The sequence below is a fragment of the Megalops cyprinoides genome, chromosome 21 (assembly GCF_013368585.1).
Source record: "Megalops cyprinoides isolate fMegCyp1 chromosome 21, fMegCyp1.pri, whole genome shotgun sequence".
NCBI lineage: Eukaryota > Metazoa > Chordata > Actinopteri > Elopiformes > Megalopidae > Megalops > Megalops cyprinoides.
This window is the reverse complement of record NC_050603.1, coordinates 18,960,027-18,979,086: the sequence shown is the minus strand read 5'-3', so window position 1 is coordinate 18,979,086 and position 19,060 is coordinate 18,960,027. Positions and strand designations below refer to the sequence as shown.

Here is a 19,060-nt window from a genome sequence, read left to right as displayed (position 1 = left end):
GTGAGAACAATAGAAGGTTGTATGCTTCTGCCTTAAACTGGTGTAGAGGGGAACTGTGCATAGCAGGGTGAATATGGTGCAGGACACAGCAGGTGGAGGGGACCATGAGCAGAGACAGGCACCAAGCGCTTCTCAGTGGCAGGTGAGACCCCCACAGCTTCTGACCCAATCATTTGCCACGTGACATCTCTCCTTCCAGATCAGCCAATCGCAGCTCTACAATCCTCACTCAGAGCAGGCAGGCTCAAAACCAGCTTTCACAGGAGACCCGCCGGCTCTCTCTTTTTCACACGTTTCTCCGCATGTGCCGAACCCACGAGCGGCTCTCACCTACCCACACACACCGACCCCCTCTCTCACAACAGGCAGCAGCGAGCGACAAGCGGCACACCAACAACACGATGCATGGAAAAAACCCCTCGCTTTTACACGAGGACCGAGAACAACCTCGCTGGGAACGAACGACTGCCGTTTGTGTTTCCAGGGCACTTCATCTGGAGAGAGTCAAAGTAACACCACAAACAAGCGCTTCAGAAAGGGGAGGAGGAGGAGGTCGTGACCCACGCTCTGCTCCAGAGGCAAAACAAACCGCTTTCGGAAACAAAGGTCCTCACTTGGACGGACTACCAAATAGCTGACACAAAACTGTGACCAGCATGCAAAGAAGGCCAATTAAAAATACTGAGAACTCAAAGACGAGGAAAAAGGAGATGGTAAAAAAGTTGTGGTTTGTGGTGCTGCAGTTAAGGCAACAGTAAAGGTTTTACCTTTAAAGATATATCTCTCAATTTAATGGCCATCATATTTTGACCTTTAGCTCATTCAGTGAAGAACCGCAGGTGATGTTTGTTTCGCCACACAATCCAATTATGTCACCACAGCAATGAGAAAATAAAGAATAAAAGCAGATCTCTGGACGCAGTTTTTTGACAGCCTCTGTCACTGAACCCTGAGCGCGTGCCTGTCCCCCTTCATCTGTTGGTGCACACGCGGCACTGGCACCCCTCATTGATCAAGGAGTAGACCGGGCAAGAATCACCACCCACCCTCCCCCCCCCCCCCACCCCACCCCACCTTCAGCGCCCGCCCGTGACCCGCAACGCCAGGCACTCAATCGCAGGCGTGACTTTCCAAACTCGCCTGGCAGCATCCGGTCTTTCCGAAACAGCTTTCATGTATGTGGGCAGGACGCAGTTTACCATAGGGATTCATCCCGTGGAAACATTCGCTATCTTCAGAAGGAAAGAGTGATAGCTGGTGGGTGGGTGTATGATTAAAAAAAAAAAAAAAACAAACACAGTGCTTAAGTAGGAACTGTCTGTTTAAAGATATAATTCCAAAATGCATTTTCGAAACAATCCGAGATTACGTTTCAGGCGTAATAAAGTTCCAAGAAACATCTTTACATAATGTGTGCCGTTTTAAGATTCTGGGCTTTGATTGACTACTTCACCATAAACTCTAAGCAATAAGATGCAGCACGGTCCAGGCTGCCAGAAAAACCTACAATGGAATGCATCATAATCCCACCTTAATTCCGCGACCAGGAAGTCCCACTTAATCCTCCACGTCACTTGTTCATGGGGGCGGGGCAGTAATTCTAAAGCAGAGGGAAGGGAGGAAGGGCAAATCTATCCTCACGCTTAGCGGCTTGGCCTAAAACTTTGAATAACAAACTAAAGCAGGTGCCATTTTGTCATTATTGACGCAACCTCTACCAAAACTGTATTGTGGGCTTAAGTGACAAGTAGGTCACACTTGCTAAAATTTGCCAGTCAAAGCAGAGTGACAAACCGCAAAGCAGGAATGAGGGAATGACCCCCCCCCACAGTCCGGCCATCCAAGCCCGGGGGCTGGGACCAGTGCAGGAACCCCCGCAGTGCGGCTAAGACCAGCATGCACTGCAGCGGCCAGAGACTGCAAGGTAACCGACGAAGCCCGGATGTGTCTGCATTAAATCACGGCAGCTGGTTCTGCACCTAAACTTTCCTGAACAGGTACAGTCCCTCCAGGCAATGCGGGCGTGACCAAAACTGAAGGCATTCTCAAAAAAGCTGCCATTTAGAAATCGTTTCGGCACCGACTGACCCACTTCGCCCACCGCGGGAAGTATCGACATCCTTCCGCACTACAAAGAGCAATGCCAGAGGGCCCAGCGTTTAGTGTCAGCGCAGATGAGGTTTAATCGTGATGGGGTGAGAGGGGAGATTCGATCAGCGCCAATTAGAACCAACAGCTGCAGCAATGCGAGAGAAAGAGTGCAACTTCCCCACACTCCCATCTATAGGGCTGCTGCCTTCAAAGCAAGGCCTCACACACAATTATCACGAGCCGCCCAATTAAAAGCAGCAGGCACAACTATATTACTGTGGAGTTCACTGACAGTGCAGCAACATCCGGGCCGTGTGAAGTACAGTACATCCACAAATAGCCCAATGTAACCGGTTGCGGTTTGTGAATTACAGCTTGGGAAGCTTCGGCTCTTTAAGATGAATAGCACCGAAGACCATCAAGGCATCTTGACTCCTCATAAAGCAGCCAATCAGAGAAGAGAGCGCCTCTGCTGCCTGAGCAGTTCAAAAACCGGACGGCAACCACTGAGGCTGTAGATGTTAATTTGAGCTGAACTGGTAATATGCTCCTGTGGCAATACTAGTCGCATCTTGACATAAGCCGTGCTCCTACTTTCCCATACAGCACATGTGACCCTCCAGGCTATGCGAGTAATGCTATGCAAATACCACAGGTGCCAGCAAGAGAGAACACAGGTACAGAGCACTGCAAAGAAAAAAAAAAGTACAAGGCATTCCCGACTCAGTTCTGTGGGTCGGAGGCACGAAAGTTCTTTTCATTTTAAAGGCCTGTTTTGGACTCCAAAGCAGCCACGGCCAGACAGAGACAAACTACAGGCCCCAGTGCTCATCCACCTGTAGTACTGTATGCACTAGAGAGAATGCAAAGAACCACAATAAGCAACTATGAAAATGAGGGCCTGCCAGAGCCAACTTCTGCAAAAAGCTCCGATTATCCTCCACTCCAAAAACTACAACTAGAATGAAAGAAAAAAATCGGTTTTGTTTAGTCTGCTTATCTACCTCAGATTCCATAAGGCGACACATTCACCCCCCTGAACAGTCTGTGGAGAAGTTCTGCGTGCGGGCCCGGAGCTGCATGGGCAGGATTGGGGGAGTGTTGCAGAAACGAGCTCTAAAGCATGTGCCAAATCATGTTCCAGGTTTCCAGTTTCCACGGCAATGCGGCACAAATGATTCACTAATGGTTTCCTGGGCAGGAAGAAGGCTAAAGCAAATAGGGGTTGTTTTTTTTGTCAGCAGATTCATCAGAATTGAGCCATCTGGGAACACACACACACACACACACCTACTGCTTCAGGCCAACATCCTTGCACCAGTCAAAGCTCTGGGAAGCCAGGCCGAGCCCACTTCACCTCCGACGCCCTTCTCAAAACAAACCATTTGCTCTGTCCAGACTCATGTCCAGACTGCATCGCGAGAGAACAGAAGCCAGACGGAGATCACTTTTCACATGCTCTCTGCACACCTGAGTCACCATCTGCCTCTGCAGGGGCTGACCTTAGGAGAGGCCAAACTCTCAGGATGTAGAGAGAGTAGATTCACACCTTGAATCCACCCACTGCAGTGTGACTGTTCCTGGGCCTCGCTTTTTACTTGACCATCTCTGTGCTTGTACACAGTAATTAGAAACATACTCTTCTGAATCATCTCAATTAACAGTCACTCACCTCTACCGATGTGCAAGGAGAGCTGTATTTATCTGTGGAGAGAAAATAAAAAAAAACACAAATTAGAATATAATAATGAAAAGCACACATGTGGATTGACACCCATGAGTAACACATTAGATGTGTACTGCAAACTACAGAACATTCACTGGAAAGTCATTTCTGTCCCTTCAGTATTTGGTAACAATTTCCCAAGCTACAAGCAGTGAAAATCACCGGCTGACATTTTTTATCATAACTGTTTCAAACATTTGTTGCCTCTATATACGGGTTGTGTAAATTTAGCAAACTTCAACTGCAGTTCAATATTTTGTTTCATAGTAACCATCATAACCTTAGGACCTCATTCTTGCTTAGGTAAAGGAGATGGAACTGTGTGGGAACTGTGCTGATGACACACCAGGCAGAATGTAGCCTGGTAGTAATTTATGTAAAGTAAGTGATACCAGGCAACTGTAATCAAATATGACAATCACACCTTTTCAGGCTTTCACGCTACATTCTTTTATCATTTAACCCCTTACAACAACCTAAATGCGTCCATTTTATAAGCATTACCCAAAGGGTCTTTTTATTGGAATACATAAATTTGAACATCTCTTGTTCTGCTCCTGGACAAAAGAATACACTTTTCTTTTCAAAAAGATATCTGGATCACAGTTTATTTAATAAAGCGTGACATTCCCCTGCTCTGAAATGCAGCACAGTGGGGTTGAAAATCTGGTGTTAAATCCTGAGTGCAAGTTACTTGAGCAGCTTTTCAGACCGGCACAGACAGACGGCATGATGGGAGAGCTTAAGGCCTCATGGGAATGGGCCTCCTCCGCTTCGCCCTCATCCTCTCCAACAGATCCAAAACGTCATTTCGCTGTCTCTTCTCCCCTTCCTCCTTCTTTCTCTTTCACCCTATCCTCTCCCTACATTTCTCCCCTTCCCACCTCATTCAATGCCTCTCTGCCCTGCTATTATGTGCTGTAGGTTGAAACTGAACAAATACAGATGAAAAAAAAGAAACGACTGATGAACCCTCTCATACAGCAGTGGACCCCCGGGCCTGACTTCAGTGAACCTCAGCAAACATGAAATATTAAAATCAAATCTACAGAAGGCAGATGGGCATGACTAATGCAATATTCAAGCTGCATATATTTTGAGGAACCAAATGTCTGCTGGGCATTTAAAGGAATAACCACATATGAATACATGTATTTTTTTTTTTCATTTAATGATCACTTTCACAGAGCTTGGGGGTGATATTGATGAGAATCTGGCTCACAGAAACAGACCTCTGGTTAGAGCTGCATCAGTTTTAAATTCATTGCTACCTTAGGAGGAGATGTGATTCAGTCGCTCAATAGCTTTCAGTCCCCAAAGAATAAAACATAATAGATCTCAAAACTCCTTTTCAACTACTGACAGAATATTCACCTCAAGACTACACGATACCGGCTGGAGTTTGCACTTGCTGCGAAAAAGAATCTCGTGTGCAATCTGCCTGTGACAAGGCAGGCAATTCAGAAAATCGTGAACTTCACGTTGCTTAAAATCCAGGAGCACGTCCGTTTTCAAAAAGAACAGTAGACGCGCTAGCTCATCCGCCCGCGTGGCGTTCAATTTCTTTGGATCTGCAAATCAGGACAAACAGCATGATGGTGCTCTCTGATGCTGGCATTCCCACATTGATCAGCGCCTATTGTTGCTATAGAAACACTCCACTAGCTCGGATGACATTTTGTTGTAAGAAAGGTCGCAAACTCAGCACGCCCACATAAAGCTGAGTGCTTAACCCTGCTCACATCGGCTTTTATATCACTCTTCACCAGGAGGAAAAACAAACCCAAACTTCTATTAAACATTCTTTTAAACTTACAGTATGAAATGTCTCCAAATTACCATAACATTTTACCATTTTGAAAAAAGAAAATTTTGTGGAACTGTGAATCATATTTACTCCACTCCCAATCCTTGTCTAACACACAGACAGAAAATTTGATTCAAAAACAAACCTCAAAAAGCACCAGCCATCCTTCAAATCATTACTGGCAAAATGCTAATCATTTCTGATGATGTTGGTCATTTCATACACCGGCCACACAGCAGGCTGGGAGGTTGTGCATACCACATTGTCTTTTACTGGAACACCCAGAGCCAGGGTAACTGCTGGCAGACCCATAATATTAATACAAGCCTCCATTTTGGCAGCCTCTCCTCCACTCAACTGTCAGAATCAACAAAATGAGAAAAGCACGGCACTCGTCTTCACTACAGCCAACAGAAAGTACTCTCCCCTACTCCCACACAAAATGGCTGCGCTCTGCCTCTCCATCAAAATTCATGGTTAAACGGACCATGCAGCAGATGAGTGGGGAAGTGTTACATTTTATTCTCTTTTCTGTGCCTGTATACATGTTCTGCCACAAACTACACCTCTTCTCTCCCTGTGGCATTTATTATCCCAGCACCGGTTGGTTAACTTTATGCAGGTGCTTTCATACTGGGAAAACCCATTTCTAATCTAATCTAAAATGCTCTAGCACAAGGGAGTGAAGATTACCAAGGTATTCTGTCAAGGACAGAACCAGGGCTTCAGCTCGAATCTTTATGGATAATTGATGGTATAAGGTTATTTGCAGAGTGTGCCATTCACAGATCCATTTCATTATGAGAGTCAAGAAGCAGGTTGTGATCTGTAAGAAATCAGACTATTGTGCAACAATGACATTCACAGAAAAGGCTATCCAGGTGCTGCTGGATCTCCTGATTTCATTAATACAGTATATGGCCACCTGTGCTCAATTATGCAACCCCCGTTTCTCGTCTCTTGCGCTGTCGCTCTCCCTCCCTCTGCCTCTCACTAGGTCTCTCCCATTGAGGGAAATTGTCAGGGTGAACGATGTTCGCCTAGACGCCTCAGAAGCACAGCGTAAACACCGCTGGAAGTCCTCCTCATGGGACGCCCCTATCCCTACACAACCGCAGACTGTCTGACATCTTAAAACACCACCATAATTATAGCACCTGCGCCACAATGGCAAGACCTGAAAGCACATTTATTATCTTGAACATAAGGAGTAACCTGCCACATGCGCTACATGGTCAAATACCACTGGTGGATGCACCTCATCTCATGTAAACCTCCCGATTCAAAGGTACCTAAAACCTACGCATTGTATCAGCGGTTACAGAGGGTAAAAAAGGACGTGCTGATATGCAGTACACTGGAATTCTGCAACGCAGGGTGTCAGTCAGTTCAGACTTTTTGCATCTCCTTCACAGGAAACCGACATGCACATTTCTCATAAGGTGTGTCTTAATGATGGCATTACAGACATTCCTGTGTGATACAGTGTAGAATTCTGTGACTGTATAAAAGCACTAACGCAACACTTCTACTGAGTCATTTCTTCCACTGTCCTTCGTCTTCCTGCAATGCAAGGAGTGATCGATTCTTCCACGCCGCAGCCTTTAAAGCAGAACTCCAACAAGATGACAAATTCTCATCAGAGCGCAGCAAATGATCTGGACAAATAATTTCAGTTTAATTCCTGCGTATATTATGTGCGTGTAAGTGATGATTTCATTCACAAAATATTCAAAATTAACAAATTAACATAGCATAAAAAGAGATGTTTTCTGGCGGTTAAATTCAATGGGCAATTTTACCACAGTCACGTATTTTAAAACATGCTTCGCAGGCATGACAAACAACTCTAGTTGGCACAAAAATGTCCACAGGCAGACCTCTGAGGACTACAGCTTTAACGATTGAGCGATAACCCTAACAGAACCATTCTCCTTGACTTCATTGGATCTTATCGGCACAGTCTCACTGGTGTTATTTCGCGGTCGTGGCGATAACAGGTCCAAGTCATCTCTGGACTTTTGGTCTCGGCCTCATCACTCACAACACCACAGCTAAAAGCGGAGCCCTGCCCTCTCCAAGCAATCCTGTAAGCTTTCTTTGAAGGCTTTGTGCCGATCTCTTTCTCATTTCCTGTGCCCAGCTTTTCCACTTTGACTGCGGCCAAGAGCAAAATAAAGCCGTGTGGAGAATTGCCCGTCTCACTGAAATCAAGGGCCGCATTCCTGGGCCGGCCCAGGGCATCACCACAGCTATGCCTGCCCGCAGAATGCCATAATTCCAGCCCCAGTCAATAGAACTATACACTCTCACGATAGCGCGAGACAACAGCAAGCCGTACCTCGGCCACTATGATGTCATACCCACGGAGCCGTTCACACAGGACCGGCCAAGTTTGCGTACACTTTAACTGACCTCTCCTACCAGTCGCCATCTTAATTCAAACTCATATGAACGAACTGGAGTGACGCCCAGTTTGGAGTGTTTGGAGTGCGATGGATTACATCTGTAAATTCTGAAGCTGATCTTTTCATCTGAACTCAGAACCGTTTCAAAATGACCCTAGTGAATTTCCTTTAAAGTAAGCACTTTATAGACAAGGTACCTCATTACCAACACAGCAGAAATGACATGAAAGCTACTCCCATGCTCCATTGTATCAGCAGCCTTTGGGGCTTGTTGATTTCAGTAAATAAGTTATTTCAATATTCAACAACACATTAAATTGTGATAACATGAATTACTATTTCTGACATACCTTCTTTCATTTTATGTTCCCCATATGCAAACAGCTCATTTCAGACAGGCTCAAGGTCCTGGGTACAAGTACACTGATACCAGAAAATTTGGGGTTGAGGTGGGACAACTTTGTGCACTAGTAGCAGACAATTTGTTACATAAGCACTGGTGTTCATCTAAGCACAGCTTGTTCATCAAAGTCTCTAAGGAAGACCACAACAGCAAGACTTTCCCAAAAGAGCCTCCCAAACAGGAGGCCAGCACATTTCAGACTGACTTCTGTGCATCGTGGATTTCTCCTGACTGTCATTCTGTAATGTGCTGGGCCCCAGCAGACTGGAGTTTCTATGTATACATCAATACTGAAAGGAGCTGTTCATCGCTCTCCGAAGCCTCATCCAATGGGTAATGGAATCAGCCAGCCTTCAATAGGCATCTTAAAGAGCAGTGATATAAGGAGCTCTGTCAATGTGCCTGCTATTACAGCAAACCCCAATGTTCTCCACTGGGAGAGGCAGGCCAGGCAACTGAAAAGACTTGTTATCCCTGTTTACAGCAGGCTGCAGAGGGACGCTGGCCTGAATGAGGTGGAGCTGATGCAGAGGGCTACACCGCATTAGATACCTGACCAGAGGGCCTACTCATAGTCCAAGGTAGTCCTTTCTAATGCTGCTCTTTAACACAACCCAAACTACTCTTTTACAGATCAATACTAATTATCAAATCCATCTGCCAAATGAATAAATGTAAATGCAAATGTAAATGTAAATCCAGTGTAAAAATGCTGGAAAAAAACTGAAGCCCTGGACAACAGCATCTGCCTAGCAAAAAAAAAAAAAAATACAATGTATTCAATGCTGTCAACTAAACACCTCAATAGACTGCACAGTCTTATGTATATAATAAAGAATGACATTGTATAACTGTAGGAATGTTAAACCTGGTACAGTCTGATATAAGTCACTCCAGATCTTTCAGATCGACCTGAAATGGCAGCCAGTGTGACCTGGATATGAGTTTTCTACTGAAACAGTGCTACTGTAATACCTCCAAACCCCATTCATGACACTGTCAGATAGAACCCCTTCAATATCTGAAGTGGTTCAGCCCATTCGCTATCCCAGAGTCTCTCACTGGCGAAGGAACACAGCCAAGCTCTAGCCTAACCTGGTGCTCTAGGGGTGCAACGTGGGGCAATAGGGCAGACATCCACCCCAACCCTACGCAGGACAGACCACAACAAGACAGCCTAATGAGAGCTTCACCACCACAATTAGCCCTGCACGCCTTTAGGCTGGGGCTGAGGATAAGAGCGCGCGCGCCACACACACACACACACACACACACACACACAGACCACGGCACAAACCCGCAACCCGAAGAACAGGAGCCAACAGGTTAGCAACTCAGCACTCATGCATACACAACATAGACCAACAGAAATCACTTGGCACACTTGTGTGACAAATGACAATATGGAAAAGCAATATCTCAGTTTATGCACCACTCCACATTCAAAACACTGTAAAACATACCTGCACATGTATTTTACAGAAGGATTTAAGGACTGATAATTAAAGCCTTTGTAGAAAAGACATGGAGGCTTTTATTACTGTAATTTTTGTGAAGTTTATTATTTTTTCCAGTTTTGTGTTGTTCATGTCGGTTTCATAACAAGCAGTTCTTTGTTTTGTTTGTAATTGTTTTAAGGGAGGGTTACCTAGAGTCATTTAAAAACAATCATAATTGATTCAACAACATTTACAAAAAACCTCGAGACACATTATGGTAAATGATTCCATACAATGAAAAACGTTAAATATTTAACATTTCAAATATAAATGTAATACGTAATACGATGTACTATATGCAGTGAAGGACTGTGAATGACGTGAAAGTGAAAATATTAAATTGCATTCCTTCATCACGCCACAAAAACATTAGAGCTATGTTATGAGTTGTAGGCCCAATCAGTAAGACGGCAAAATGTGGTTAAATGTAGTGTTGCACGAAACAATTCTCAGGCGAGAGATGATATATTCGCAAATATATTAATTCAAACGTAACTGCAGGATAAACGTTTTTTCCCTGTGTGTCAAAACAATACATCCTGTTCGTTTTGTTTAAGCAGTTCTGCCATTGTACAAGTGATGCATTTACACCGTGCTCCTTTTGTTCCGGTGGGCAAGGTGCTTTCGATTGAATAAATCACATGGCTCCATTGTTTACAGTGACAGTCCCAACACCTTCACGTCAACCATTTCTAGGGACAGACGAGCGAGCTGCCCGAAATACCGTTTTCGTTTCAAAATCTTGCTAATTGACATCTCGTGTTGTCAGCCCGCATTCAGCCGACCTGAATGAAATTCTTTGATGACAAACCGCCGAGTGTGTTATTGTTAGCCGTTAGGCATCAACGGAACAAGCGCGGCGAAAAACCATTGGTTTGCCTTGCCTTCACGCGTGTTACCGAGGAGGTTTACAGTTACATAATTATTTAGGTTAATTATTTTTGACAGTTTAGCCCAGATAGAGAATCCCTTGGAAGAGGCCGTACCTAGCCGTGCATCGCGAGCTAAATATGGATTCAGGGACATTAGCAACAAATACAGCACATTTGTTGGCGACACAGCAAATATGGCCACTACAAGCTTGATTCGGCTACCCAAATAAGCGGACTTAATGTGAAAAGGCTAGATGCCTGATAAAATTAAGTAACCTACGTTGATGGAAATATGTAAAGTAGCCAGCTGCACAGTATATGGTGCGACGTGGCACTGTGTTAATCATCAGTGTTGTAACTCATTTTAGTCACCATCTCTTCAGAAGAAATTTAAGTAACAGAATAATCGCACAGTATAGTTAGAGCTAAACAGATATAGCTATACCCTAGAAAAACAGCCAGCAATATTGCAACATCGCCTTGCTTCACTAGCCAGCTTACTTTACTACAAGATAAGCAACAAATAAAGCTACGTTAAGCAACAATGCACAACGATTTCAAATAAAGTTGAAGGGCCCTTTTTTGCGTTTTACCTTGCCCATCCTGGGTTTGCAACCTAACAGTCCCGTCTTTGCGAATTCGGACATCCCCTGGTCCCTCAATTCTTCTCGCATAATCCACCTCTCTGTCGGATTTGGAAAGTCTTCGCCGGTGTCCGCGTGTAAGTGACCTGCAGCACTGGTAACAAACTGCCCATGCCTGCTCCTCGTTGATCGGTTGACCGTACAGCATCAATATCTCCTCCAGAGACAGCTCGTCATCCCGATCGCCACCTTCCATGCCTACGCCTTCGGGAGTCGGTGCATCGTCGTGGTCTTGCTGGTACGCGGTGGCAATCAGCTGTCCTTCGTCGGCGTCTCGCCTCTTAGCCATCCTCTCATTATAAACATAAGAGAATGGCTGTAGATATAACAAAAGGTCTTGGGGGGGAGGAAAAACGACACCACTGTTTTAAGTCATTGAGATTTGTGTCCGCGCCTCTCACCGGTGTTGAGCCCTATGCACTTACTCCCGTCAATGACTGCTCTCTGCTTCAGAGTGGTTTCTTATGGGCTCCCGTCATATGACAGATTTGCATGGTCTTAAAGCCGGTCAAGTTTTCGTGTTGCTTTTAAGCGTCTGATTGGTTTCAGCTTCTGTGTTACGGGGACCATTGATACACTGTTTTATTCTACGACGGAAACACCTGTTTGAAGAAATACCTACATTGATCAGGTGAGGATTCCCAAATTAACCGATCATGTCTACAGGGTTTCCACTATCAGCTGGACTAGAGAATTATACTAGGCTTACATAAGCTGCAAACATTCGTTGTTAACGATGCAAATATGCTTATCTAAATATATGTATGGATATGTAGAGAAATAGAAAACAAATACTGATCAAAACAGTTTGTGCCATTTTAAATTTTAGTTTCCAATACTTCCGTTATTTTATCGTTCATGAGGAGATGCGGTAGCCAAAGAAAGATGCAGTGAAATAATTAATCAGTCGTTGATATACACGCAGGGACTAGTTAACAAGAATTCTCACTTCTATTTAAAAAATAGGCCTAGTGCATTTTACAGCCAAGGAATATCGTGCAAAAACTATTCAATAGTGTATAGCCGACATCAATAACCTGCTTTGACTGCACATGTCCAGCAAGATCAAAATGCTGTCTTTGGAATTCATGAAGATGCTTGGGCAATGCGCACACTGCAGGCTGTATCAACCAGGGACGCACTACCATGTGCAGTTTCATAACATAGGGCTGCTGTTTAAAACACTCCGCATTTTTTTCTCATAGCAATGTGAATGTTTCATTGTGTATGTCTGCAGACACCCTAACCACAGTAAATTCTTTGGGCCAGCTAAGGTGGGGTACAGGGTACAACATCAGTATTCCCGGGACTGGAACCCATAACCTGTTACAGTATTTAGACCGTCGCTATACTTTACGCCGCGTTTCATGAAATATTTTTCTTACCATCATATTCCTTACACGTTACCGAATAAAAACAGGGTTTTAAATAAAGCAAAAAGAAACCAATTTAATCCAATTAATTTACGTGGTCAATTCTTTTCGGAAACGTTGCCAGTATTCACTGTCGTGAGGACTTCATTAGTCTGTTTATAGCGCCATCTGTTGGACAGTTTCATAACACACTGCCGCATCCGAATCTTGATAATGAGTGAACGTAAATACTAGCTTCTGCTGTTGGTTTTTTTTAAATTATTTCGATAATTATACTATATATATATACTATATATACTATTGTAAACTATTCAGTTCAGGGAAGTAGAATACCATAATCATGAGTAAACGTAAATTGTCAGTTAATGAAAATCAAATAAATGCATGTGTGTATTTATAATTGCGTTGAAAGCTTGAAAACAGACAGGACAGATCATTTTATTTTAAGACTATTTAAAATGTCAAGGACTATGTGAAATCAGAACACTTAATGATTTTTTTTACGTTTCCTCTTACCACTCTGCTCAAGTCTGACGGGCTTTCATCGTTTAAACTGGAAAAAAAAAAAAAAACATTAAAAACAATTTCAATATTCAGACTGAGAGCGGAGGACGCTAAAAATAGCAGGGTAGTCTTTTATTATGGCGGGGATGTAGAAGTGCCAAAACTGCGCACACTATATTATTTGAACAAACGGTGGGAGCGGGGTGGGGATAGTGTTAGCGAGATTGCATCGACACATCCAGTATTAGGCCCGAAATCAGTCTCTAACACGCACTCTGATATTCACTTTATACGCCCTGAAATCCCCTCTGGTCGCCTTTGAAAATAATTGTTTGGGCAATCTCCTGCCAAATTTTATACACCATTTAACTGCAGAAGAAAATACAGCAGGCATTTATTATGAGGTTTCTACTGAAACAGTGCTACTGTAATACCTCCAAACCCCATTCATGACACTGTCAGATAGAACCCCTTCGATATCTGAAGTGGTTCAGCCCATTCGCTATCCCAGAGCCTCTCACTGGGGAAGGAACACAGCCAAGCTCTAGCCTAACCTGGTGCTCTAGGGGTGCAAGGTGGGGAAATAGGGCAGAGATCCACCCCAACCCTACACAGGACAGACCACAACAAGACAGCCTAATGAGAGCTTCGCCACCACAATTAGCCCTGCACGGCTTTAGGCTGGGGCTGAGGATAAGAGAATAAAGGCATAAAGAGGAACTTTCCACACAGATAGTAATCTATAATGCAGCAGGGGGTTGCATATGAGTCATGGTTGGTTGAGAGGCAGACACATAGTGTGTTTTCAGATATTCAGAGAGTTCGGGTGTGGAAAATTTTCAGGACAACAGAATTTTCAGACTGCCATCATCAGACACATGGTCCTGTGAGGATAACGTGAGGACTAATCATAATCAAGTGATCAAGATTCGGTTTGGAGTTTCTTGTGTTAATGAAAGGACATTTAAATAACAAATTATACCTCTTTTTACCAAATAATCCTTTTATAGAACCGTATATTTTAATAAATATTAAAATATAACATAAAATGAATGGCATGTACTGTATATTTGTTTACACTGTTACAATGTCAACCCACACACACACACACACACACACACAGACCATGATAGAAACCCACAACCCTAAGGAAAGGTGCGCGTATATATATATATATATATATATATATATATATATATATATATATATATATATATATAAATGTGTGTGTGTGTGTGTACAAATTTACATACACTACAAAACTACTTCTTACTAAAGGCACAATAACTGACACAATTTTAGGTTCATCTGAAGCAAATTCTTTTAATCATGTATATTTCAACATACTTCATAAAGAATAGAGTAATATAAAGTTGAAGATTTTATCATTTTATTTCACTTTAAATTTTATTTTTACCATGATGGGGCTGATTCCACTCATGTTAAGAGATGTAAACAGGACAAACCTAAATCACTGACAATAATCACATGCATGGATACTTACTGAAAGTCTCTAACCAAAACCATGCACCAATTATAGACACAGGGAAATTGAATGCTGAAAAAGTGCATAGTGTACAGTAGTTTGTAACATTGCCAGTAGGGCTCCCCACATTATTTAATGAGACGTATGAGCAGTGAAGCGCACATGGGCATTTAAATAAAGACACTGTGTGCAGAGTATTGAAATCTTATCCAGTGAGTAACTGTGCAACACAGCAGGCCAGAAGGCCCTGTCAGGGCCTGTTCTGTCTTGGAACTTCCATGGGGAGATCAGTTCTTTGCATCTGGATATTGCTGACCTACATAACAGATGCAACGGACAGAATGTTGTTAATATGCACAACATTACCATAAGGAACAGATTGTAAAGCGTCAGACCTGAGAACACTCACACATGCTCTTCGTCAGCACAATAGGTCAGGCAGTGTAATTACATGCCTCTCGCAAGTCCAACACAATTACTCGTCGTAAGGATTCACTGACACTTGAAAGTGCATTTTTCATTTTCCTTCTAGCCCATCTTTTCAACAGCCTGCAATAGCTGTCATTTTGTATAAACCAAACAAATAACCATGTGAAGTGATGACGTCTATGTGATATAGTTTCTGAAATTCTAAAGCACTTTTTTACCTTCAGAAATGGGTATTTTGTTGGCTTGCACGCAGGTATGAATGATTTGAAATGGTTCAGCTGCTCTGTTTGTGAGTAGGCAGGACCCTCTCAAAGGCATTTCCTGTTTCACCATCCTTTTCTGCTCTAAATCCAATTTGCTTTCACAAAAGACTCCACAGCACCCCATCATCATCCAAAAAGTAGCTGAAGCTCTTACCTCAGCCATCTCCACCCTACGCTCCTGGCTTAAGCATCGTGACTCATGTTGTCATGGAAATTTACATGGGTGGAGTTGCTGATGAAAACTGTCTTATGGTAGGAGTTACTTGAGGACTTATGTTTGTAATGCATAAAATAAGAATTACGCCCCCTGGTGATTCTACAGACATCCTGTGACAACCAGAAGTGAAGGTAAATAGTGGGTAAATAGGGGTCTGCTGCTTCATTCAGTGTGCTGGGTACTGGGATTAACACATCTCCCAATCCAGCCTACCCACCCCATGTCCCTCTCACTCTGCCCCTCTCTGTCTAGGTGCAATATCCACCCTGCTGGTCAGTTGGGTGCCCTTTGCTGGGGTAACCTCCTTTGTGGAGAACCTCATGTCCATAGCTGGTACCTTCCTGGACTCCCTCTTTGTCTTCTGAAAGAACAGAAAAATAGCACATAAATGTACATTACTCTTCTTCATTGTAAATTATTACAACATATACTATACAACAAAGTGCATGACTTTCTAGATACAAATGAATACCTCTGACAATATTATAATTGACAACTGGAGCAATTAGTAGTAAAGTACCTTATTTTAGATTATAACAGAAATGTTCCATCCAGAACACTACAACCCTCAAATCACCACTTTGTCAATCCATCAATACTGCTGGCATAGTAAAGATCACCCACAACACATAAAAAGCGTAACCTTCCTTTAAATCACAAAACCGTGCCTGCTGCTAACAGGTTACCCCATAGGTAACCGCAGGTGTCGGGATAGATTGTCTCCTCTGAGCAGAAGGTGTTTGAATTCAGACTCAGAATCAGCGCTGTGAATGAAATTAATGACAGGAGGATGGTCCTACCTCATCTCCGCAGGGGGCCTGCCTCTGGTTGGTGGAGGTGGAGCTGGAGCTGATAGGCTGCTTCCCACTCTCTGTCACAGGGTTCGCCTCCTGTCTCCTCTGCTGGGAGGAGCCACCTCCAGCCACCTTACCTGGAGAGCAGAGATAGGAGCAGCCTTACCTCTGATACACTGTGAGATACACTTTGTGAGTGCTAAGCCAGCACTGGGGATGATCCCCAGATGCCTCTTTGCAACCTCACAGGCACTTCAACTGCAAATGCACTACTTTATGTGTCCCTATGTATGCGTATCTATAGCTATCTATCTATCTATTTATATATATATATATAAATGTATATGTACAGTATGTGTGTGTGTATAAACTGTATTATTGCATTGCATCATGCTGTCATTGCTTTTCCACTTGACGATACATTCTCTCAATCATACCTTCCTCAATCACTCCTGTATAACCTTCAATTTAAACTACAGTACGTGATGCAGTAGGTGATGCCAGCAATTTCAAATATAGCCTATATTATTCACTGAAGTATATCATAAAACATAATTAAGTGAAGATACTAAAGTATGGAATCAAATATTAACATTATATTGTTTTGTCTTTGTCAGTAATATTTGAAATAGGCTATGATAATCACATTGACAATATTGCAGCTGACATACTAATATTTGTATCCTGTGTGGTACTGCTGCATATTGCTGGCTTCTTTGGTCTTTAATGTTTGTTTTTCAGAGTTCGTTTCGTACAGCTTGCTGTCAAACTGTTCATGTTCTATAAAATACATTACCACCCAATACCAATGTAAAATCAAACACACAGAGATGGTATTAAAATTTTGGCAGTATCTTCTTTAAACTTTATATTTTTAATATGACAAAGCTCCTAATTACAATACCTGGGGTAAGGGCTGGTAATTGATTTGAAGAGGTTTGTGTTTCTTTAAAAGTGGGCTACGAAGCTATTAATATCAACCCACTGAAAGGATAAAAAAGATACTTTTGCAGCCATAAACCTTATGGCACGTGCTACTGTTTATAAATAGCTAATGTAACTTATTTAAATAATCTCAATAACATATTTTCTGAGTTTTGTTTTTTTTTTTGTTCAAGATTTAGTTCAACAGATGTTGGTTGGTTCTGCGGAGGAAATTGTGTTCATGCAGTCTATTTTAAATAAGAATTTAACCTCGATATTCTTGGTTGAGACACCGTTGCTTTAACTGCCCCTTTGTCTGCTGGACATGACTTTAGAAATAACACATAAGAAAACATCTTGCAGATTCGTTATAAACATTGCCCTACTTTAATGCGTACACCAATTTTAACAGCTTTTCGATATCAGCGCAGCTACATCGACCAGTCGATAAGCAGCGTTACCTGCGCATATCGTGGTGTTTTCCTTCATGAGACGGGCACTGTCCGCACACTCGTAATTGTTATTATTGTGGTTGTGGTTATTGTTTATGCCCGTTGGAAGGGTCTCGGTGTCCGTGTTGGTCAGCCACGTCGATTCGGTCTCTCTGGTCCAACTCTCGTCATACTTCGATTCAATCGCATCTGCTCTGCTTCCTCCGCAGCCCATTGCAGCGAACAACTCGCGTTACTGGATGGCGTTCAGTTAGGAATCGCTACCTGCGCCCGTCCTCTACAAACACTCCCGTTGCATCTGGAATGTTCCTCCTGTTTCCCCGTTTTAAGGCTCGTCTGCACCACTAAATTTCCCCGTCATTATGCAAGTTGCTTGCGATGTTCTGTACTGAGCCTCTTCGGGCTCACGGGACCTGCTGATATAGCTTAAGTAGTTTACGTCATGAGAGGCGTACAGAATTGAAAATATGAGATACTATTGGTCGAGGACCATCTATAATGTCACAAGGAGAAGGGGTGTATGTATGGATTACTAAATATATGCCGTCATAAATCGTTGACACAAAAATAAGGTAGAAGCCCGCCCATTCCTCAGTTTTATAGCACTTATCAAACCAGAAAATCAAGTGAGCCCTTTATGTATCCCGGCGTTAAATGTTTACTTCAGCTTGGTGACGACAACATCTCGTGTAAATTATTCCACGCTGACATGAAATGGCCTTTCTTCCAGGTTTTTACAACGGGGCAATCAAATAAAACGTGAACACCCCTAAATATTGCTAGGATTTATTCTTAACCGTCAGGTATTCATTTTTCATGAAACATGAATTACTGTCAACCTTATTTCCGAAAGGTGTGTAATTTCAGGGTTTAAAAAAAACATACAGAGCAAGTAAGGTCAGAGTTCCCGCACTTAACTCTGCTGGACCTCCACAGCGACTGCCTGTTTCCGGAAGATTCAATAGGTTTGAGAATTTATGATGCTGTGCACAAAAAAAAAAAAAAAAACACTGACACCATGCCCTTTGCTCAGTCATCTCCAAAGACAGTTTGTGATGAACGGTCAGGTTGAACACCGATGTTTGTCACACAGTATTGCAACAGTCCGGCAAACGGCAGGTAATCAAAACCACAGGGAAGGTATCATTTTTCACATTTATTGATTTGT

At 43.0% G+C, this 19,060-nt stretch overlaps 2 protein-coding genes across 6 annotated transcripts in view; both read right to left on the bottom strand.

The window, feature by feature from the left end:
* spire1a (spire-type actin nucleation factor 1a) overlaps positions 1-11,877 on the bottom strand; it is a 47,337-nt gene extending 35,460 nt beyond the window's left edge. For all 5 annotated transcript variants that reach the window (XM_036555428.1, XM_036555429.1, XM_036555430.1 and 2 more), the window contains exons 1-2: positions 11,400-11,877; positions 3,764-3,795 (exon numbers count right to left, since the gene is read on the bottom strand). In XM_036555428.1, the coding sequence (XP_036411321.1) occupies positions 3,764-3,795; positions 11,400-11,739 (372 nt within the window). In that variant the 5' untranslated portion in view covers positions 11,740-11,877. The remainder of the gene's footprint in view (positions 1-3,763; positions 3,796-11,399) is intronic.
* Positions 11,878-14,757: 2,880 nt separating this feature from the next.
* On the bottom strand, positions 14,758-18,317 carry si:ch211-215i13.3 (brain and acute leukemia cytoplasmic protein). The gene is made up of 3 exons (XM_036516133.1): positions 17,902-18,317; positions 16,523-16,653; positions 14,758-16,083 (listed from the first exon to the last, which is right to left on the bottom strand). The coding sequence occupies exons 1-3, from the start codon at positions 18,104-18,106 to the stop codon at positions 15,952-15,954; spliced, it is 468 nt and encodes a 155-aa protein (XP_036372026.1). The 5' UTR covers positions 18,107-18,317; the 3' UTR covers positions 14,758-15,951.
* Positions 18,318-19,060: the final 743 nt, after the last annotated feature.

What these genes read in the sequence shown, in the direction of transcription:
- si:ch211-215i13.3 (XM_036516133.1), bottom strand. Translation starts at nt 18,106, where the DNA reads ATGGGCTGCGGAGGAAGCAGAGCAGATGCGATTGAATCGAAGTATGAC. An exon ending in AAACACCACGATATGCGCAG is followed by an intron (nt 16,654 to 17,901) that starts GTAACGCTGCTT and finishes TCTGCTCTCCAG; the next exon opens with GTAAGGTGGCTGGAGGTGGC. An exon ending in AGGCCCCCTGCGGAGATGAG is followed by an intron (nt 16,084 to 16,522) that starts GTAGGACCATCC and finishes CTGTTCTTTCAG; the next exon opens with AAGACAAAGAGGGAGTCCAG.